At 38.9% G+C, this 22312-nt stretch overlaps 1 protein-coding gene across 19 annotated transcripts in view; it reads right to left on the bottom strand.

The window, feature by feature from the left end:
• The window catches only part of ABLIM1 (actin binding LIM protein 1), a 328315-nt gene that overhangs the window by 237281 nt on the left and 68722 nt on the right, over positions 1 to 22312 (bottom strand). For 6 of the 19 annotated variants that reach the window (XM_036828278.1, XM_036828285.1, XM_036828269.1 and 3 more), the window contains exon 1: positions 3885 to 4027. The exons of 2 other annotated variants lie outside the window; for them this stretch is intronic. In XM_036828278.1, coding sequence (XP_036684173.1) covers positions 3885 to 3942 — 58 coding nt within the window. In that variant the 5' untranslated portion in view covers positions 3943 to 4027. Of the gene's footprint in view, positions 1 to 3884; positions 4030 to 22312 lie in introns of those variants that run through there. 11 more of the 19 variants (XM_036828281.1, XM_036828286.1, XM_036828280.1 and 8 more) reach the window with 3 other exon arrangements.

The raw sequence follows: 22312 nt of genomic DNA, 5'->3' as shown, positions 1-22312 counted from the left end.
TGAAATTAGAACACTCCCTGACACCATACACAAAAATAAACTCAAAACGGATTAAAGACCTAAGTGTAAAGCCAGACACTATCAAACTCTTAGAGGAAAACATAGGCAGAACACTCTATGACATACATCACAGCAAGATCCTTTTTGACCCACCTCCTAGAGAAATGGAAATAATAACAAAAATAAACAAATGGGACCTAATGAAGCTTAAAAGCTTTTGCACAGCAAAGGAAACCATAAACAAGACAAAAAGACAACCCTCAGAATGGGAGAAAATATTTGCAAATGAAGCAACTGACAAAGGATTAATCTCCAAGATTTACAAGCAGCTCATGCAGCTCAATAACAAAAAAACAAACAACCCAATCCAAAAATGGGCAGAAGACCTAAATAGACATTTCTCCAAAGAAGATATACAGATGGCCAACAGACACATGAAAGAATGCTCAACATCATTAATCATTAGAGAAATGCAAATCAAAACTACAATGAGGTATCATCTCACACCGGTCAGAATGGCCATCATCAAAAATTCTAGAAACAATAAATGCTGGAGAGGGTGTGGAGAAAAGGGAACCCTCTTGCACTGTTGGTAGGAATGTAAATTGATACAGCCACTATGGAGAACAGTATGGAGGTTCCTTAAAAAACTAAAAATAGAACTACCATACAACCCAGCAATCCCACTACTGGGCATATACCCTGAGAAAACCATAGTTCAAAAAGAGTCATGTACCAAAATGTTCATTGCAGCTCTATTTACAATAGCCAGGACATGGAAGCAACCTAAGTGTCCATCATCAGATGAATGGATAAAGAAGATGTGGCACATATATACAATGGAATATTACTCAGCCATAAAAAGAAATGAAATGGAGGTATTTGTAATGAGGTGGATGGAGTTAGAGTCTGTCATACAGAGTGAAGTAAGTCAGAAAGAGAAAAACAAATACAGTATGCTAACACATATATACGGAATCTAAGGAAAAAAAAAAAAAGGTCATGAAGAACCTAGTGGCAAGATGGGAATAAAGACACAGACCTACTAAAGAATGGACTTGAGGATATGGGGAGGGGGAGAGTTGAGATGTGACAGGGTGAGAGAGTGGCATGGACATATATACACTACCAAATGTAAAATAGATAGCTAGTGGGAAGCAGCCGCATAGCACAGGGAGATCAGCTCGGTGCTTTGTGACCACCTAGAGGGGTGGGATAGGGAGGGTGGGAGGGAGGGAGATGCGGGAGGGAGGAGATATGGGGATATATGTATATATGTATAGCAGATTCACTTTGTTATAAAGCAGAAACTAACACACCATTGTGAAGCAATTATACTTCAATAAAGATGTTTAAAAAAAAAAAAGAATGAAGGGTATATGTCCCTCCCTTCCCCACTTTTCCTTTGACTATAAAACTGTAGCCCACTAAGTTCTTGGGTGGTAAACCCTTGCCCACTTACTTTCGTCCTATTCTAATAAATCACTTCTTATCTAAAAAAAAAAAAAAAAAAAAAGAGGGATGCATGAGCAGGTGAAAACTTGGTTGTTTTAAAGTATCCGGGACCCAGCTACCAGTTAAGACACCAAATTCAAGCATGGTCAAACATGTTTATTAGACATCCTTTCAAAACATCCTTCTATTTAAAAAAAAAAAAAAAGTCATTAAAAAATATTGTCAATATTCCCTATGGAGAGTACTTTTAAAACAATGCAGAGTAGTGAAACTCCTTATGTTACAGACATAAGGTGTGCCTCTTTTTAAGACTCAGAATAATTTGCCAACTTCCAATTTAATTATGACTGAGATTCAAGTCAACTGTTTAGTGTTCTAGGGATACACTTTCTGTAGATTCCAGCTGGCAGCAAGTGGAAAGATTCCAAATACATTAAAAATACGCCATGGAGTGGAAAGGAGGGGAGTAGGAAAAAACAGAGAAAAGAAATGAAATTCTTTTGAAAGAATTTTTCTTTCCAGTGACCACTAAAAATATAATCAGATATGACTTACTCAGTTAATTTATAATCTCTCTTTCATGTAAGATTTTGCAAAACCTGCCCTATCTTTCCTGGAAATTGAAATTAAAATTTACTCTTTTGGGGATTTCCCTGGTGGCACAGTGGTTAAGAATCTGCCTGCCAATGCAGGGGACACGGGTTTGACCCCTGGTCTGGGAAGATCCCACATGCCGCGGAGCAACTAAGCCCGTGCACCACAACTCCTGAGCCTGCGCTCTAGAGCCCGCAAGCCACAACTACTGAGCCCACGTGCCACAACTACTGAGCCCACGCCTAGAGCCCGTGCTCCGCAACAAGAGAAGCCACGGCAATGAGAAGCCCGTGCACCGCAACGAAGAGTAGCCCCCGCTCGCCGCAACTAGAGAAAGCCCACGCGCAGCAACGAAGAACTAATGCAGCCAAAAAAAAAAAATTTTACTCTTTTTACAGTGCAAGGAATCAGAGGACTTCAAATTTATTCAAATAGTGACACTTAGACATCTTGAGATATTCTAGTTTTATCTCTAGGACCCCTTTCAGTTAGGAAAAGCCATTGAATCATAGTTTCCAACTATAAATATCAGTAGTGTGTTGATACTAATTAATATGTACGGTGTTATCATTAACATTCAGATTCTATCTTCAAAGAAAGCCCAGAGAGTGTCAAAGAATCCAGAGGCCTTTTGTAAACATCAGGTGGTTACACTTTGGAAAGAACCTAGTAAGAAAAAGTTGCCGCTGAGGTTTTGGCTTACTGCCCACCTGGGGCTATTGTCAGCTTTAAATTTAATTATTCTGATGTCTGTCAACTTTTGCCTTCCCAGCAAATGTTGAAGGCAGATCAATAAAGAATATGACACCACATTTCCAGATTTTTCAATCAGCATTGTCTTTCAAAGTAATGTTCATTTATAGAAGAAAATTTTACGGCACAGAAAGCCCCCATGAATTATTCATCAGTTACAGAGTATGCCAACATTCAGTTCCTTTGTACCTCTCAACAGTGTGTACATGTGAAGTGTAGCAATGCCAAGGCTCCCCAGTCCTACAGGAAGGCAAACCAGAGCTCACCGGAGGTCCTGGTAAACCGAGAAGAGCAGAGCGTTCAAAAGTGATGGTGGGAGGTACAAAGCGTATCTGCCTTACATGGGACTACCGGATAGTCTACTCTCCAGAAGCCAAAATGTTACAATCACTTACCCTAAGCGGTCTAGGATCAAAAGCATCGGCGTGAACCGACAAGGTCTGCTGGTTTCAGTGGAGCAGCCAGCAAAATCACCTTGGGATTCCCCTGAGGCTGTGGCATTGGCTGTCGGTCCCTGGGGATGCGGAGCAGGGTGGGCTGCGGCACTCTTGAAGCCAGTGTCACCTGGGTACGACCTGTCTCACGAAGCACAACTTCGTAGGGGAGCATCCTAGGGACGGCACCCCTAACTCAAACAAAACACCCACAGTGCCTGATCCAAGGAGAGAAAAACTACATTGTAACGTAAGGGGATGAAAGACTTCATCTCGAAGCTATGTTAACACAGAGGTACTGGCATGGAGATGGCGGGTGAAAGGAAAAGAGCACGTGAGCAGAAATGGGGTCACAGATATTCACCTACAGTCACTGAGGACTCCTTCTAAAGTGCTCCAACAGACCAACCTATCTAAATTTAGATAGGCTGCCCATTTTTAAATCCCATTATATTAATGATATCTATAAATATGTTAATATATAACATATGCATTTTATACAAACATGTTGTGCACATAGAGGGTTAAGATAATAAGCGTACGACTATTTTAACCAGTAGAAAAGTCACTGCATCTCTCCTCATCTTTAAACACACAGTCTACCCCAGACAGCACGTATGTCGAGTTTACAAATACGGACAGTCAAACCTTGGCTGTCTTCGAGGATGTGACGAGGGTCCATGAGCTCAATGGGCTTCCAGGTCATTAACGCGCACACAGCTCTAAGGTTTCAGCTTCTCTTCCCGAGGTGGCTGACACAGAAGGACTGCATCCACTCCTCAGAGGAGAGGCTTGGGCCCTGGCTTTCCTCCCACGAGTCTGTGGGCTGAGTTGGACCCGAGGGAGGGGTGTGCCACCCAGAGGGTGTGTCACAGCCAGCTCTGGAAGAATGAGGAGTTTCCGGCACGATTCTAGCTCCTTCCTCAACTCCTGGCTCTCTGTGCTCTGTCTCCCACCAATTCTAAAGATTACTCTGAACAACACATCAGTTCACTGACACCACAGCTGCAGAAAACCGCCCTTTCTGGGAAGATACTACTAAAACACGCCCAGAACGTTCCGCCGGTTTGCCTCCAATCTGCACAATTCAGAATGCGGATTTTGATCACTGTGAGTGCACAATAACTCAAACACGTGAGACAAGGAAAGAAAAGGATCGATTTCCCTAAGGCTTCTGCATCCTCTTTTCACTTAATGAATGATCATCTCGCCAGATGGGCTTTTAGCACTTTTTTGTGTGTGCTAGGATTTAACAAAAATACTACAACTCAGGCAGACTCCTTTCCCTATCAGCCTGGATGTGGTTCCCCAACAAAGCGCTGGTCCGAGGCCAGTCATGGACTTGGAGCCCTTCTGTATTAGGTACAGGCTGTCTGAAAGCAATGGCCTCCTCCAGTAAGGCTCAGGAAGAGGCATTTTTTCCTCTCGTCAGTAATGCCCTGATGCTGGGCTGGATTACCGACCACCCACAGTCCAACTTTTCTCCCAGTTATTTTTGAACACCAGGGCTTTTGCAAATTGGAAACATTATGAAGACAGTTTAAATGGGAGAAGACACTTAGGACAAATATCTCCAGCATCAGACACATTTAGAGGCTAAGAGGTAGAAGGAAACTGGCATAACTGTTTTAAGTGTGAGGGCAGTTCATTTAATTCCTGCAATAAAAACTTAAGCCCCAGCACCCAATTCTGAGATAGTTAATTCAATATAAGGCCCATAATCTACCCAATGAAAGGAAAGACTACATGATCACATTGTTTAAACATTAAGCTTATTTAATTGAACATTCTCAGCTTACTCTCTTCTCTGTCCAGGTGGCTTTTTTGATTTCTCTTGAAATGGCTCTGGGTCATACTCCTGGGTCACCCCACCCTCCCTTCCTTGAGTCCAGGCCACCATCTGGAACTCTGTGCCTCTGATAACGTCCTCCTGACTTGGCCGAAGCACCAGGCGCCAGACAAAGGATCACAACTGGACCACTCGTTGATAAAATGCTTGGCATTTGCAGAGCTGTCATATGTTAGCTGCTGCCAAAAGGCCAGTCGCATTTATTGAAATCTTCTGATTACGCCCAATGCCTAGCATTCTCATGACAGTGATTTCATAATTTAGCCCTAATGTTTTTTTATTAGTGTCTCAGGATTCTTACCAGAAGGATGGAACAGAAGTCTTTTATCATTGCATTTTTTTTTCTCATTAGTCCTCATTTTGATTGTGATGGAAGCTAGTTTTTCCCACTCCCTTGAAATCACAGAATATGATCCCTAACTGATTTTAAATGAAAGGGGGAAGAAGAAACCACGTGTAGTGCTGTAGCTCTTTTCTGGGACTAAAACAGGATTCTAGTTTCAAAGCAACCTTCATGGACGGGTTCCTTGCCTTTTAAAAGGCAGGACAGCACGGAGAGGGAGTTAGGGCACGATCCAGCATGGAAACTTTGACTTTTTGAAGTGTTAGCCAATAAAGTAGTTCCTTCCTGACCATGTTCCTCCAAATCTTACTTCTGTGAGTTGAGCCAGAGATACACTGGCAATTTAGTAGAATCCAAAAGCCAATTGCTTAGAAACTGTTTATATAACCGTTTTCCAATTAAATGGCAATGGTACTCCCTACAATGTCATTCTAAAATCAGAGGTACTGCTATGTGTTCTTTACCTTACATAACTCAGTCACCTGAGGAAGCTGGAGCAGAAATCTTTCCCAAATGATGCTCCTCATAAGTCTTCCCAGGAAAGCGATTGTCAGTCAGTAAAATGAATAAATAAAACATGCCTTCAATTGCACATTCACCTATATTTGAGAAATGCTTCATTCAACATTGTTAAACAGGTTTATTAATCATGGACTTCTCAGAGACATGTGTGCCTTGTAACTCCTTAAGACAAAAATAAGGTAAGATGCATTTCCTAAATTTATTGGACCAGAGAATGCCCAACCCCAGCACAAATATTAACTGACCCCAAAACAGAATTTGGAAACACTGCTCTAAGGAAGCAGAGGACAAGAAGGGAATTTAGAGATAATTTACTTCACAGTGTCAAAGAGAAATCTTAGAGCCAGAGGAATGTAGGAACTTGCCAAGGCCACACAGAATGTATAAGGAGGAAAATTCTGACCAGCAACATTCAGTCCTGCTATTTAGATGGCTACCATAGGCCTCAGCGCCTGGCTCTGTTTGCAAGTCCGGTCTGGTCCCCCGCAATGCTAACCTGGAAACACAGATGCTGCGTGTTCCCAGGCAAACAGCACATCTTACAGCAGATTGTATTAAGAGACTGGGCTTAGGAGATGAAGCCTACCACAATATAATTTATGACAGAGCTAAGAGTGAAAAATAGCGGATATCAATCACAAAACATGCACAGGGCTCTGGTCTCATCTTTTAAACTAAGCAGAAGAGACAGAAACTTGAAGCAAATTTAATCCCATAAGAAAAATGATTCTATTGGGAAAGATGGAAACTAAATTTCTTAAAAGGTCATATTCAGTAAGAAAGAAGACCCCTCTAGACCCTAACTAGAAAGGCACAGGAAAAAAAAAAGTTAAGTACTGATTTGTCATTTCCCTTGAACTTGTGTTCTGATGATATTCAATTATAAGCCCCGATGATTGGCCTCAATCCAAGCTCAGCTATGTGACTCCATGGGAAAGATCAGTTTCAGGAAGTAAAAGAACTAGTAGTTCACCACCCACTTAAACACAAAGCACTCTGACGGTGGCTTCATCTAGATATGGTCTTTATGGCACACAACGATCTCTGTGCTACTAGACCCAGTTTCTGCTAATGATTTCCACGTGGATCCCATGTCATTATTTTTGTGACTGGACATGAAATTTTATTGACTTTACTAAGATAACATCAACACCTTTACTAAGATAGTATCAACGTACGGTCATTGTGTATCTCAGCTTCATAAACCGCAAATAGGATAGCCTTATTATTATTCATAGCTCACATTTACTGAGGGCTCACTCTCTGCAGGTTTTGAACAAAGATTCTCTCATTGATTTCTTATAACCCTCTGAGGCAGGTACCATTATCATCTCCATCAGAAAGATGAGGCAACTGAACAGAGAGAAAGTTGAAGAAATTGCCCAAGGCCACTCCACTAACAAGAGATACAGCTGGCACTTGGGGACTTGGACACAAGTGGTCTGAGTCAGAGACCCATGCCCAGGATGCTAAAACTCTCTCCAGAATAAACGGCTCAAGGCAAATCATTAAATCAGAGAAGATGCCAAAGCCATCTCCATGCCTGAGATAATGGTGGGGTGATCCAAAATATGAATTTAGCAGTACAAAAAGTAAGAGTATATCGAAGGCTGCTAATGCTTTTTGCAAAAGGTCTAAATACTAAAGACTCCATGGGAGAAGGGAGGAGTTCTTTCTGTTGACGTCAAAAGAATCATTTTTCTGAGTCACATACTGTTTTCATGAGATTCTCCTGAATGAATCTCCTTCACAAAGAGACCTAGTTGACGGGTAGTGCCTGTCTCTGCAAAGGCTGCAGTGAGGGGACCACCATCATGGCAGACTGTTCCCCAAACCTCATGCCCACTGTATAGAGCAGTGTTCCATGTTCAGATTGGAGTTGCCATCTGACACTTACTAGATCCAACTTCTTGACCTGGTCCTATTGCTAACTCACCAATGATCCTAGGTCAATCACCAAACTGACTTCTAAATCTGTTAAATGGTCTAATAATACCTGCTCTATCTGTATCAGAAAAGGTTAGAGATAACAGTGCCACCCAACATTTCTATCAACTCTTTTTCTTTTACTTTCTCTTCTTTTTTCCTTCCTTCCTTCCTTCCTTCCCTCCTTCCTTCCCTCCCTTTCTTTTCCTTTCTTCTTTCTTTGGCCACTATTTGTCAAAAAGGACTTGAGATGAAATCTCAAGAAACTAGACTCCCCACATCAAACAATTAGCTGGATGGAAACAGTATAGCTAGTACATTGGAATCCATCACCTGAATTTATGCTTATCCTAATCACTACTTGATGCTGCCCCCTAATATTTGTTGCCAGCACCCCAAAATGGGGTTAATATTTTTCAAGCAGTTATTCTGTCCCAGGAACTAAGATAAGCATTTCTCACCTGCATCTCTCAATTTTTCCTCATAACAACCTTAGAAGGTAAGTACTTGGACGAAGGGTATTATTAATCCTTCTTTAACAGATGAGAAGACTAAGCCTAGAGAGAAAGTAATTTTTCTTAAAGTCAGAGCTTGTGGTCAGGGGAGCAGGAACTTGAACTCAGGTCTGTACATGTTCATCACTGTGCTAGAGTGAGATGTGATCAAACGGCTCAACCGCAACATCCTCGAGCCTTCTTCACGTCGCTCTACATGCAATTAACCAATATCAACGCTGTTATTTGTGTGAACATTTTCTAATAAAGATGGACTAATTCGAAGCAGAACGTACTTAGTGGTTGCCATCAGACAGCTTCTACATCGCCCATCCACAGCTAAGAAGTGGACAGTCATGGATTTGCTATTTCCCTCCTCTCCCACTTTCATCTATTTCATCTGCCCTGACCCTCACTCCTACCCAACCTGCTGGGCTAGGCTAGTGGGGATTAAAATGTATTCTATACTCCCTGCAAAAAAAAAAGGCCATTTCTCTCTCATGCTCATTTGACACAAATAAACTGTAGGAACTGGGGGATTCCAATCTTTCTGTGCCTTTGAAAATTTGCGATGATGAAGTCTTAAAATGAAAAAAAATTACTGCAGAATGAGGAGATTCTACCTTTCTCTCATTGTATGAGGATCAAACATTAAGTTAAATCATGATTGACTATAGTCTGGATTTTTATAATTTCCACATTAATTACCATTTTGCTCACAAGTGACATATGATCATAGCGACTGCAAAATATTTCACATGTAGCTTCACCCCTAGAGAAGGAAGAAGGATATTTATTAACTGTGCTATACACAGCGGGCTACATTTTATATGGAATATTTTTGCTGTTGGGGGTAGGAAAATAGAATAAACATCTAGAAAACACATACTTCCCCTGGAAATGGTACTACATCATTCTGTCTCACCTATATCTTTCACTCAGTGTGTACCACTAGCAACCAGTTTGGAAGCTGCATTCTCTTTGGAAGCTTTATTCAAAGTTAGTGGGAAGAGAAAATATGCCACATTTTAATGAGAATGAGAATGCTACTTCAAACCACTGACTCTGATTCAACTCAGTGTAATTTGGGAAACTTTAAATTTAATTTAACTTTCTGTATTACCCTGCCTAGTTAACAATTTACGGACAGCAAAACATTCATATCTAGTCTTTAATGAAAGCAATCATTTATTTATGGTCTCATGCAAACTAATTATTCCAAAGACTTTCCTACTGACTTTTGAAAATCTTAATGGTTTAATCTCTGCCCGCTTTCAACTTTCATCTCTTCCAAGATCATTTGTTTACTTTAGCAAAGGGAGTTGGGCTAGCCTGTAACTATATACATCACACCTTTATAAACCTAGTCAAAAATCAAAAAAACAAAACAAAACAAAAATCTTTCTACTCTGTCCCAAATTCAAGAGGATAAGTCTAGTTTAAGGTACGTTTAATGATAGAGGAGAAAAAAAAACCCAACATGCATTTAAATCTTTCAAAACAAGTCAACACTGAGGATGCCTTGCTAAACCTTTTTAGGGTTCCTAATAACCAACCATTGGGGTCAAGGACAAAATTGCCTTTAGCAGTCAAATACTTCTCCCCAACGGTAGCCTTCTGATACTCCAATCTCTGTTCCTCTGAGCACACAGGCACAGACAGACCGTACAGAAGCTAGAGGGAGCCTTTGGATCACCTAGTCCAGTTGTTTTCAAGCTCATACACAGAATAATGAGGCTTCTTGTGGACTGGAGAGGGATGAGAAGGGCTGACTCTGGCTCCACCCCAACTTCTACCAGAGAAATTTCAGCTCATCTATCTTATTTTCTGGGCTTCCAGATGAGCCTTTATTTGAAGACAGGGTTCCATAGCTAAAAACAAACACACACTTTGAAAAATTCCCATCCTGTCCAATCCTTTCACTTTAGGAAGGAGGAAAATGAAGATCATGAGAGTCAGTGACTGGTCCCAGGTCCCAGAATAAGTGAGTGGCCAAGGCAGGGTTATGGCCAACCATGGGCTCTGAGCAATGTGCTCCAGTGTAAGCACTTTCCCCAAGTTGCAGAGGACACAGCTCCTAACAGAAAGGTCCCCGTTCTCATCCAGGAACGTGCTCAGGTCTGTCTACTACAGCTCTTCCTGGAACTGCCCACAACCCTACAGGGCAGGCTTGCAGGTACAGCGGTGGTCTTATTCCTATTCTTATTTTTATTCTTATTCTTATTCTCAACATTTTTAAAGTACTAGATTGAGAGGCCAGGGACAGGAAAGTAGCAAGAGACCTGCCAATTTAAGATGAAAAATAAAAACTTTCTGAGGTTGAATGTAAACCAATAGAAAATAATATTTGCTTGATAAAGTTGAATTTACATTCAAATTAGGATGGAAGCAGGATCTGTCCTGCTTGCTGTGATCTTCATTCTTAAAGTCTTGTTACCTAGCAAACCACAGCTGAGCTCACTGCATGGGGTCTAGTCCCAGGGTCACTCTAGTACTCATCAGGATACCTAGCCTCTGCAGTTAGTCTGGGAGTGCATTCTGGATAAATACCATTGTCGCTGGCTCCAGGAAGGTGGGCTCCACGTTTTGTAAAACGTGATGAAACCAAACTGTGAGCAACAAAAACTGATAAATTAAACTGGACTATTCCAGCTATCTCTAGGGTCTCTGATTTACAACAGGCTCCTTTAAATAGACTCCGAAAATAATCTTAGTTGCCATGCACTAGATGAGTATCTAAGCAAGTTCTTTTACCTATATGTGCCTCAGTCTTATCATCTATAAGATGGGGATGATTAAAGTACCTACCTTACGGGGTATCATAAGAATTTAAGTAAACAGCTCCTCGTACATAGTAATCTCTATATAAATATTAGTCATTGTCACTGTTGTTATTCTTATTTTGTTAAAAAAATAAAATGAAGTGTTAGAGAGGCTAAGGATGGGAAAGAAGAGCCCTGCCAATTTAAGATGAAAAATGAAAATGAAATTGTTATGAATTTTAATGTAAAGCAATAGAAAATAAAAATTGATGGGTAAAAGTGGAGTTGACAAACAAGTTGGGGTCACAGCTCCACCACCTTGCTGCTCGAAGCTGATCTGGGGCAGTAGCTTTGCCATCGCCTGGGAACTTGTTAGAAATGCAGAATCTCAGCACCCAACCCCACTCCCACCTACCGGATCAGAACCTGCCTTTTAACAATATCTCCAGGGAATTTATGTGCATATTAAAGTTAGAGAAAGGCTGCTTTATGGCATATCCTGAAGTTTTAGCGCTTGTAGGTTAAAGGAATAAGACCTCGTTCTGTAGTTATACCTCCACACATTCTCCTAAATCCTATACCCCTCACGTTAGATGGTTTCAACCAACCTGAGTCTTAAAGCAGATTTTCCTTTCATGAGACAGAACAATATGTTAGGAGGGCATCAAGAGCAGTGAAATCACCTCTTGTTAGTAATATCATCATCACAGTCATCATCAATGGCTAACATTTATTGAGCTCTTAAAATATGCAAGGATTAATGCAAGGTGCTTTCCATATGTTCTCAATGAATACGCACAATACCCTTTCAAGGAGGTAATACTGTGCCCATTTTATAGATGAGGGAACTGAGGCTCAAAGAGGCTACATCACTTTCTCACATCCAAGTTGAATGGGAAAAAAGGCCTTTCTGAAGTCCACTCTCTTTCTCAAAATTGATGCCTACGACATCAAAATCATATCTCTGTGAAGTAGGGAGCAGGAATTACCTCTCTTTTTAGGTAAAGAAAACTGAGACACAGAGTGGGTGAATGCATGATGTAGAGTCCACAACCTGAGACTGAGGTCAGGACTAAGTCCAGCAGGATTCGAGTTGTTCAGATTGAATAATCCTGCTGCTAGAAACACCAATGATAATATAATGGCATTGAAGAGATGGGGGGAAAACAAATCAAATGAAAAGAAAGGTTTTCATTCATGAAGCTCTGTACAACTAAACCAAGGGACTTCAAATTTTAATCTCTGAAGTCAGGGTCTTATTGGGGTGTCAGCCTCTTTGGCAAACCAGAACTTCCAGATCTTTATTGCCATCGCCTGTGGCAACTGGCCCTTATCAGCATATCTCAGCTAACATCCTACACAATGTTATGCTTGCACACCTGCGAAATTCTCCTAATTACAATCTTTCTGATTTCCCTCACTAGCTCTCCATCCAAGTTTGATATCCAAAGAGTTTAGAACTCAGCAAGGCTAGTCAAAATCATTCCTTGATAGCACCAATGTCATCAATCAAAGACACAGGTTTAGAATCAAGTGATCAGACTACTTACCCAGGCCCCAATGAATGCCTTCTTCCTCTGTCCTTGAGGGCAGCAGGGAAAGAATCAGGATTTGTTGACTAAAAATTCTGAATCAGTTTGTGAGGGCTGTCACTGCAAAATACCACAGACTGGGGTGGCTTCAACAACAGAAATTTATTTTCTCACAGTTCCAGAGGCTGGAAGTCCAAGGTCAAGGTGTTGGCAGGTTTGGCTTCTGAGGCCTCTCACCTTGGCTTGCAGATGGCCACTTTCTTGCTGTGCCCTCACAGGGTCAGCCTTCTGTGTGTGCATATGTCTCATATCTCTTTCTCTCTTCCTCTGTGCCCAAATGTCCTCTTCTTATAAGGATACCAGTCATATTAGATGAGGGCCCACCTTAATGACCTCATTTTAATTTAATGACATCTTTCAAGGCCCTATCTCCAAATACACTTATATTCTGAGGTAGGGCTTCAACAGAGGAATTTTGGGAGGACACAACTCAACTCACAGCGGATGCTGAATGGATCTTTTCCTCCATTGTCACTAAGTCCTAGGGCTATGCTGAGGCCTTCTCATCCAGCGTGGGTTCAGTAAGAACAAGAATTTGCAATAATCTGAATCTCTCAGACCCATGACTCAGAGCACTCTGGAGGGAGAAGGAAGAGGAGGGATTTCCAGATCAGAACTTTTCTGTTTACAGGGCCTAGCTTCTTCCCTGCCCCTATTCATCACGAGTGCAGGTGAGGTCACTCTACAGTGGGTTTTTAACAAAATTTAAATGGCACTTCTAAAACAGTCTCAGTCAGAGACACGAACAACTACTTCTAAAAAGTACAAACTGGAAAGAACTGGAATCTGGCAGCCTGGAAGGCCTCTCGTGCCCTGAGGCACATGCTCCTGAGTGGTGATGTGCTCAGTCCTGGGAGCTGGCGCTGGGCTTCGCAGACAGCTGTCCTGTGCGGCAGGACAGCCAGCCCCGGGCCAGCCCACTCAGCTCCCGAGGCAGCGCCAGCAAATGTCAGCAAGTAGGAGGGAGGAAAACCAGCACAGAGCGAACATGTCAGGAGGTGCTGGCTTCACACAGGATGTGTGCAAACGGCTTCTAACAATGAATTAGATGTTAGGTTCCTGGGCATCTAAACCATGATACCATAGGAACAGAACAAGACTAAAGTGAGAGTGAGATTTGCTATTAAAATGAAAACCCACACATCATTTAGTCTAATAAAGTTCAATAATTTAGATTGCCCTAATTTTCAGTTTTAGTAATTCAGCTAATTCTTTACATCATTAATTTTTAAACTTAGATCTCCAAACCTTTCCATATTGATATAAAATTCCATAATCTTCCTTGGGGTTTTAAAAGGTTATTTTGCCATTTCATTTGGTATATGATACAGACTTTAAAGTAAAACTTATTTTAGATCAATATATTACTAAATGTATTGAAGATTATATTTTAGAGATCTCTTGTACAGAGACAATGCAGAACACTGCAGCTATAGAGGAAAATTACACCAGCAAGGAAACAGAAGGAAAAATTAATTCCCCCACTAGAAATTTCCTTATTAATTTCCCTATTAATTTATTAATACATGTGAAGAAACAAGTAAGAATCACTAGACATTTGAGGAAAACAAACAACACAAAATGGGATCAAGATGAAAATATAACCACATGATTCTAGAGAATACAAATAATTCATACAACAGAACAGGACCTAAATAAAAATTCAAATTCAATTCACATCCTCTAAGGTATTTGAGAACACACTGTATCCATGAAATAAAAATGGGAAAAGATTAAAGGAGCAAGCAGAGACAAAGAGAGTTTGGGGAAATTAAAAATGATTGTGAAAATAAAAAGAAATTCAATAGGTAAGCTAGAAGAAAATGTCAAGGAGATTGCCAAGAACATAGAACAAAATAAAAAAGAGATGGAAAATATGAAAGAAGAATTAAGAGAGATGGAGGACACCCAGCACCCATTTGATAGGAATCTCAGAAAGAGAATACAGAGAAGAGGGGAGAAAATAATAAGAGAAAATTCCCCAGACCCAATGAAAGACACAGGTCTTCATATTGAAAGGGCAAACCAGGTGCTGAATAGGATGAAGAAAACAAACAAACAAACAAAAACAACCAGCAAGACACATCCTGGTGGAATTTCAGACCTCTGAAGATACAGAGAAGATCTTTAAAGCTTTCAGAGACCCAATCAGGTTACCAAGAAAGGAAAAGGAATCAAGCTGCCGTCAGACTTGGCAGACATTCTGAATTTCAGAAAACAGTAGAACAAAGCCTTTCAAGTTTTAGGGAAAACATACAATTGAATCTGGATATCTATACCAGGTCAATCAAGCATGTGGGCAAAATAAGACATTTTCAGACTTGCAAGGATTCCATTGACCTCCCATGCATCCTTACTGAAAAAAGTTTGACTCAAACAGAAGGAAAAATTAATCCTCAAACATAAAACTATAGATTCCAAGAAAATGTAGAATTAGTTTAAGAATAAAACAGTGGTGGTGTTTGTCCCACAGCAACAGCTATGCAACAGATCTAGAAATATGGTTAGAACGTGGTCAGAGGGTTCCAAGAATGTATCTTCAAGAAAGAGAGTTCATTCAGCAAGTTAGTATGATTAAGAGGACAGAAGATCTTAATGATGCCATTAATACATTCATTTTGCTTAGCAAAAAAAAAAAAAAGAATTGGGATTAAAAGCTTTGTGTTAACTAAAAATCTGTATAAGAAAATCATGGTGCAACTATGATGCAAACTAAAAAGTAACATAAAGTAACATAATTCTAAGCAAAAAAAAATAAGGATTTTGGAAAAGGGCCCTTTGATGATGATGCTTTGATAATGCTTGAACATTCTCTTAGAGCAAAACAGCATCAATGCTCAAAATAATTCCTTTTCTTACAGGTCCAATCACATACCTACTTTGCAGTTAAGAACATTTATATAACTTTAATGTTATAAATGCATTCTATTGGTTTTCAGATCTCAAAATCAACCTATAATAAACAAGAAAGCCTGAAAGTTAGAAGATGTACAATATTGTAAACCTTGACAATGTAAAAGTAGGGTATAGAGGAGAACAGTAAGACGGCAGAAAACGTGTGTAGGAGAAGAAAAGTGAGGTGAAGGAGTGGTAATTTCTTCCTTTCACATTATAGGGACTCAGGAGGTATTATCTAAAATCAGATAAAATATAGCAGTATATTATTTTGAGTTATAAAGACTACCAACAGTAGATTTAAAACTAATAAAACTCTGGAAGTAAGTATTAAAGTTCCTAGTTTAAGAGCAATTGTTGAAAGAAATGCAAGTACAAACATATTATTTAGAATTTATAGTAGTACCTACCAGAAGTAAAAAATAAACTTTTAAAACAGTTATATCTGCTATGAGAGGGCAACACAAGGTATCCTTGTGGTGATGCAACTGCTTTATGTCTTGGTTGAATCAATGTCAATACACTGCTTGTGATATTGTACTGCAGAATTGCAAGGTGTTGCCCAGTTATATTCTTAATTCTACCAAAGATTCTACCAAGCTAATATATTTATTTTCTTTTTTCACCTTTCCTGAGGTATAATTGACAAATAAAATTGTAAGATGTTTAAAGTGTACAACGTGATGATTTGATATACATGCACATTGTGAAAGGATTCCCACCCTAAAGTTAATTAATACATCCATCACCTCACATAGTTACCTTTGTGTGAGTGTGTGTGTTTGTGTGTGTGTGAGAGAGAGAGAGACAGAGAGAGGAGAGGGAGAGAAAGAGAGAGGGAGTGAGCTTAAGATTTACTCTCTTAGCAAATTTCACTTACACAATACAGTATTGCCAACTATATTCACCATGCTATACATTAGATACTCAGAACCTATCCATCTTGTAACTGAGAACTTATACCTTTTTACCAACCTCTCCCTATTTCCCCCACCCCTGGTAACTACTATTCTACTCACTGTTTCTATGAATTTGCCTTTTTTAGATTCCACAAGTAAGTAATACCCTAATGCATTTCTAGATGGATACACAGTAAGTTAATTCACTATATGAAGAATGCATTAGGGCATTAGGGCTAATTCTCTTGTGAAATCTCATTGAAAAAGGCTGCTCTACACAAAACACTGCAAATAATTGCTGAGATAAATTAAAGAAAACCTAAATAAATGGAGATACATATCTTGTCTATGGATTTTAAGATACAATATTAAGATGTTCATTTCCCTGAAATTAATTTATGGTTTAAATGTAACCCCAATAATATTCTCAGCAGGTGTATTTAAATAGAAACTGGTAAACTGATGTTCACATAGACATGGGAACATAAGAGCCTAGGAATACCAAAACAATCTTGAAAAAGAACAAAGATGGAAGACTTATATGACTAAAAAGACTTTCTATAAAGCTACAGTAATCAAGACAGTGTGGTACTGGCATAGTGAAAGACAAGTTGATCAATAAATGGATTAGAAATTCCAGAAAGAGAGCCACACTTTCATGATCTATAGATTTTCTACAAAGTTCCCAATGCAATTCAACCAGGAAAGGAGTCTTTTCAACAACCGGAACAACTGGATATCCACGTGGGAAAAAAATGAACCTCAACCCCTCCCTCACAGTACATACGAAAATTATTTTGAGATGGATGACAGATGTAAACCTAAAGTCCAAACCTATAAAGCTTTTAGAAGAATACATAGACTACCTTTGTTCCCTGGGATTAGGCAAAGATTTCTTGAACAGATAGGATACAAAAAACACAAACCATAAAAACTGATACATTAAATTTCATTGAAATTAAAACTTCTATTCATTAAAAGAGACTATTAAGAAAATAAATAGGCAAATCTCAGGCTGGGAAAAAAAACTTGTAAAACATAAAGTAGACAAAGAACTTGTATTCAGAATATACTTTTAAGAAGTCCTACAACTCAATAAGAAGATAAACAACACAATTTAATAGTGGGGAAACAAAGACTTGAACACGCACTTCACAAAGAAAGATATGCAAATACCCACTAAGCACATGAAAAAGTTCTTAAATAATTAGTTACCAGGGAAATGCAAACTAAAATCACACTTAGATGCCTGTCTACCAAATGACAATACTAAATGTTGATGAGGCTGTAAAACAGCTAAACCTCTCATACGTGGCTAGTGAGAATTTAACATGGTACAACGACTTAAAAAAGATTTGGCATTTTCTTATAAAGTTAAGCGTACACCTCCCCTTGGCCTAGCAATTCCACATCTAGATGTTTATTCAAAGGAAATGAAAACATAAATCCACAAAAAGACTTTTTCGAGTATTTTCATAGCAGATTTATTCATATTAGCAAAAAATTATAAACAAGTCAAACGCCCATCAATAGTATGAATAAACAAATTGTGGTATAGCTGTACAATGGAATACCACTCAGCAATAAAAAGGAATGACTACTTCTATATACAAGGACATGGATGAATCACACAGACCTTATGCTGAGCAAAAGATGCTTATGCAAAAAGAGTATGTTGTTTATATGAAGTTCTAGAACAGGCAAATCTATTTAGAACTGTGGAGTAAGAGAATGCACTGACAAGGGACACAAGGGAATATCTGGGGATGTGGAAATGTTCAATATTGTGATAGAAGTTATGTGGATGTATCCATTTTTAAAAATCTTATAGCTAAGATCTGTACATCAATGTATGCCAATTATACCTTTAAAAAATAACTTAAAAAATAATAGAGGGAGTGGAAGTTTACATCAAACAAGGATGGCAGGGTGTTGTTAACTGAAACTGGGTGATGGATGTGTGAGGTTCATTATACTATTTTGCTTATTTTTTATTATAGAAATCTTTAAACACATGCCAAGGGAAAAATGTACACTGAATTTTAACTTTGTATTATTGCAACATGATCATATAGATGCTTAGAATTCTAATATTTAAGCTTAAACATTCAACTGACTGATTTTTATTACTTGTATTGCTTTTTTTAATGGTAAGCTAAAAAAAAAATTTCAGCCTGCTATTTCCAAGCTTTTCTCTCTAAATATCATAAGTGAGGAAAATCTTTACTGCTAATAATCAAAAAAAAAATTGTAGATAATCATTAATATATTATCCTTCTAAAACATTGGCTTTTGAAATACCATAGTTCTTCCAATGACTTAAAGAAGAATTTTACTTAGATGAGTGAAACTTATGAATATGGTGAACATCAACTTGAGAATAAGAGTTTGCAGAATTTTTAAAAATGTTAATGATAAAAATGATTCACTTGTATTTTATCATCAATCTTTTTAATGTTTCTTATCTTTAACCAAAGGTGTTTCATGACTATACATTGAACAATATATGAATAAGAATAAAAACACTTTAAAGTGGCACTGTGGTTTGGCTTTTCTAGCTACTCAGTGATTTGAACAATTCCTCTCTCTCTGTCTCTGTCTCTCTCTCCCTCTCTCTCCTCTCTCTCCTCTCTCTCTCTCTCTTTCCCTCTCTCCTTCTCCCTCTCTCCCTCTGTCTCTCTCTGCCACACACACTCTCTCATAACATTACATCCCTGAGGTATCTTGGAGTAACAAGAGCTTAAATTGTTACCACATAAACTATAAAAAGGTACCTTATAATACTTCCCAGTAGAATATTTTCATAAATGGGGATTATCTGTAAATCTGCTTTGGCCAGCTACTAAACTGGAATTTAGAATGTGCATTACATATTAGCAGAGATGTTCTAATGCCCAGTTTCAAGCTTCCCTTAAATTGCTTATAGCTCATTTATTTTTCATACCATTTTCAGTAAAGTGATTCACAGGCAAAGCCTGCCTTTGGTCATTCTGAGGAGAAAAAAGAGTAACTTAATGGGCAGGGCAAATCAGTCTCTCCCTTCCTGAGTGGGGTCCAATGTCTTTTTTTCTGGCATGTCTGGGAATGTGAAAGTACACTTTGTTATAGGCTATTTCCACAAAGAGAATCCACAGATTGTTTCCAAGTATAACGATTTAGTGGATCATTGACCCTAATAAGGAGTCAAGTCCAATTTCAGTGAATTCTGGTTCTCAAAGACAAACTCATGAATAGTTCATCAGCTGAAGTGGAAAAGCTGCCTTATAATTCCTTTCATGTATACCAGTTTTAAGACTTTTTCAAAGGACTGGATAATTGTGCCCAAAATTTCCACGCTCACTGAAGTACTTTAAACAATATGAGTACCCAAACAAATGAGGTAATAAGAAATAAAAGTTTGATATCTCCTTTTTTTTTAATTAGTGTCAGGTCTAGTTCTTAAACTAAACACGTGCAGAATTAGCTCAAAATCAGCTGAGAAATACCTGGTTCATGCCATGACCTCCAGGCAGACATGTACTTACACCATCGCAGATACAGGGTGTGCGTATGCTTAAAACTTCTAGGCAAGAACACAGGGATTTTTAAATGCTAAAACAAGAGAGCAGGCAGAATTCTGACTTGACTAGAACCAACTAGCCTGAGCCATGTTTTAAAGCAGTTATCACATAAATTATAAAATAAAATGAATGTGACTTATTGACAAATAAACTGACTTGAGATTAGGATACGAAGCCAACAAGTGTACTTGCTGGACATCATCTTGTGTCCCAAAGTCAGATGTCAGTGCCTGTGGTCCCTGAGGGGAGGGGTCACCACTGGGCAGGGTACGAATTAGGAGGGTAAGGCAAAGACCTTGAATCGTTGAAACTGGAGGAAATATTCTGAAAAACTTTTTTTTTTTTTTTCTTTGCAGAGGTTGAACCTGATGAATAAGGATGAAGGAAAAGAGAACTGTAGATGGTTTGGGATAAGCAAACACAGGAGACTGACAGAAAACGTAAGAAGTCATTCAGTCGACAAAAATTTACCCAGACTCTTGGTGAGAAAGTCTGGTCACCAAGATAGGCACAAAAACAAAAGTAATCTCTCTAAAACTTAGTGCCATGATAAAGCAGACATGAAGCCACTGTATCTTCCAAAGACGGTTACTTAAGATATTGTAATTTACGCAGGTAGCCTCAACACCAGAAATAATAAAAAGTTTGAAATTTTATGAAATATGTTGTTTTATGTGCAGAAGATTGCAGTGCAAGGGCAGGGATGCAGGTAGTGGGATGGGGGTGTGGATCAAATTATTTGTTAATACATTTCATTGGGTTATTTTCCAAGACAAATAGCCAACAGGTCTGGTTTACCCTGAAACCTCTAGTACAAGGCAGTCATCATTCTTACCATAAATAATTGGATCCATTTAATAAAGAAGATGTAGCACATATATACAATGGAATATTAGCCATAAAAAGAAATGAAATTGAGTTATTTGTAGTGAGGTGGATGGACCTAGAGTCTGTCATACAGAGTGAAGTAAGTCAGAAAGAGAAAAACAAATACCATATGCTAACACATATATATGGCATCTTAAAAAAAAAAATGGTTCTAAAGAACCTAGGGGCAGGACAGGAATAAAGACGCAGACGTAGAGAAGGGATTTGAGGACACAGGGAGGGGGAAGGGTAAGCTGGGACAAAATGAGAGAGTAGTATTGACATATATACACTACCAAATGTAAAATAGATAGCTAGTGGGAAGCAGCTGCATAGCACAGGGAGATCATCTTGGTGCTTTGTGACCACCTAGAGGGGTGGGATAGGGAGGGTGGGAGGGAGACGCAAGAGGGAGGGGATATGAGGATATATGTATACATATAGCTGATTCACTTTGTTATACAGCAGAAACTAACACAACATTGTAAAGCAATTATACTCCAAAAAAGATGTTTAAAAAAAAGAAAAGAAAAAAAAAAAGAATTGGATCCATTTAAAAACCACCAAGTCAAACTCAAACCTTCAAACCTGAATCTCAAGTACAAGACTACACTCCTTCCTGATGTCACACTCAGAATCTGAAAATCAATCAATCGGAATCGAGCATCTACTATGTACAAAATAACAATATATAATTAGATAAGGGGATGGAAAACTACATACAAGTAAGTTCAGCAGAGCAAAGTTCAAAGCATTAGGAGACCTTTGGGAATTGAATCGATTTAGGCACAAGCCCCTTTTCTAGGAAAGACTTTATCTTTTTTCTTTCCCAGATTCATTCTATCATCCAAGTTACATAAACTATATTGTATTAACAGCATCAGTACCAACTGATTGTCAGAGTTTTGTGGGATACCCTTATCAATAAATAATCCTCACTATGAGTTATTCTCACAAATGTTCACTGGTAATGATGACACCAAAGTCGACAAGTCAGTGCACGTTCCCATATGCTGGAGGCATAAACAACAGGCAGTTAGAGACCCCAACAGCTACTTTTCCCTGGAGGAGTATACCAAGTGTGGCTTGTAGTCTCAAGGAGGAGAGCAAACTAATTCTCTTTCTAGATGCCAATGTGACGAAGCCTGAGGCTAAAGACATCCAAGGCAGTTGCTCACTTATGATGGGGAGAGGTAGGGTTATAAGAGATAACCTTTGGGGGAAATATTTTGCTAAAAGCAGAGAACTTGTTCTGTTGCTTAACTTGTTACGTCCCCAAAGGAGTTCATTACCCTATTATTCCATTTACTATAAAGAGAATGGCCTGCTACTCTGATTCATTATGTTTCAGAGTTTTGTTCAACTTA

This window comes from Balaenoptera musculus, chromosome 16 (genome assembly GCF_009873245.2).
Source record: "Balaenoptera musculus isolate JJ_BM4_2016_0621 chromosome 16, mBalMus1.pri.v3, whole genome shotgun sequence".
NCBI lineage: Eukaryota > Metazoa > Chordata > Mammalia > Artiodactyla > Balaenopteridae > Balaenoptera > Balaenoptera musculus.
This window is presented reverse-complemented; position numbering and strand designations above follow the sequence as displayed.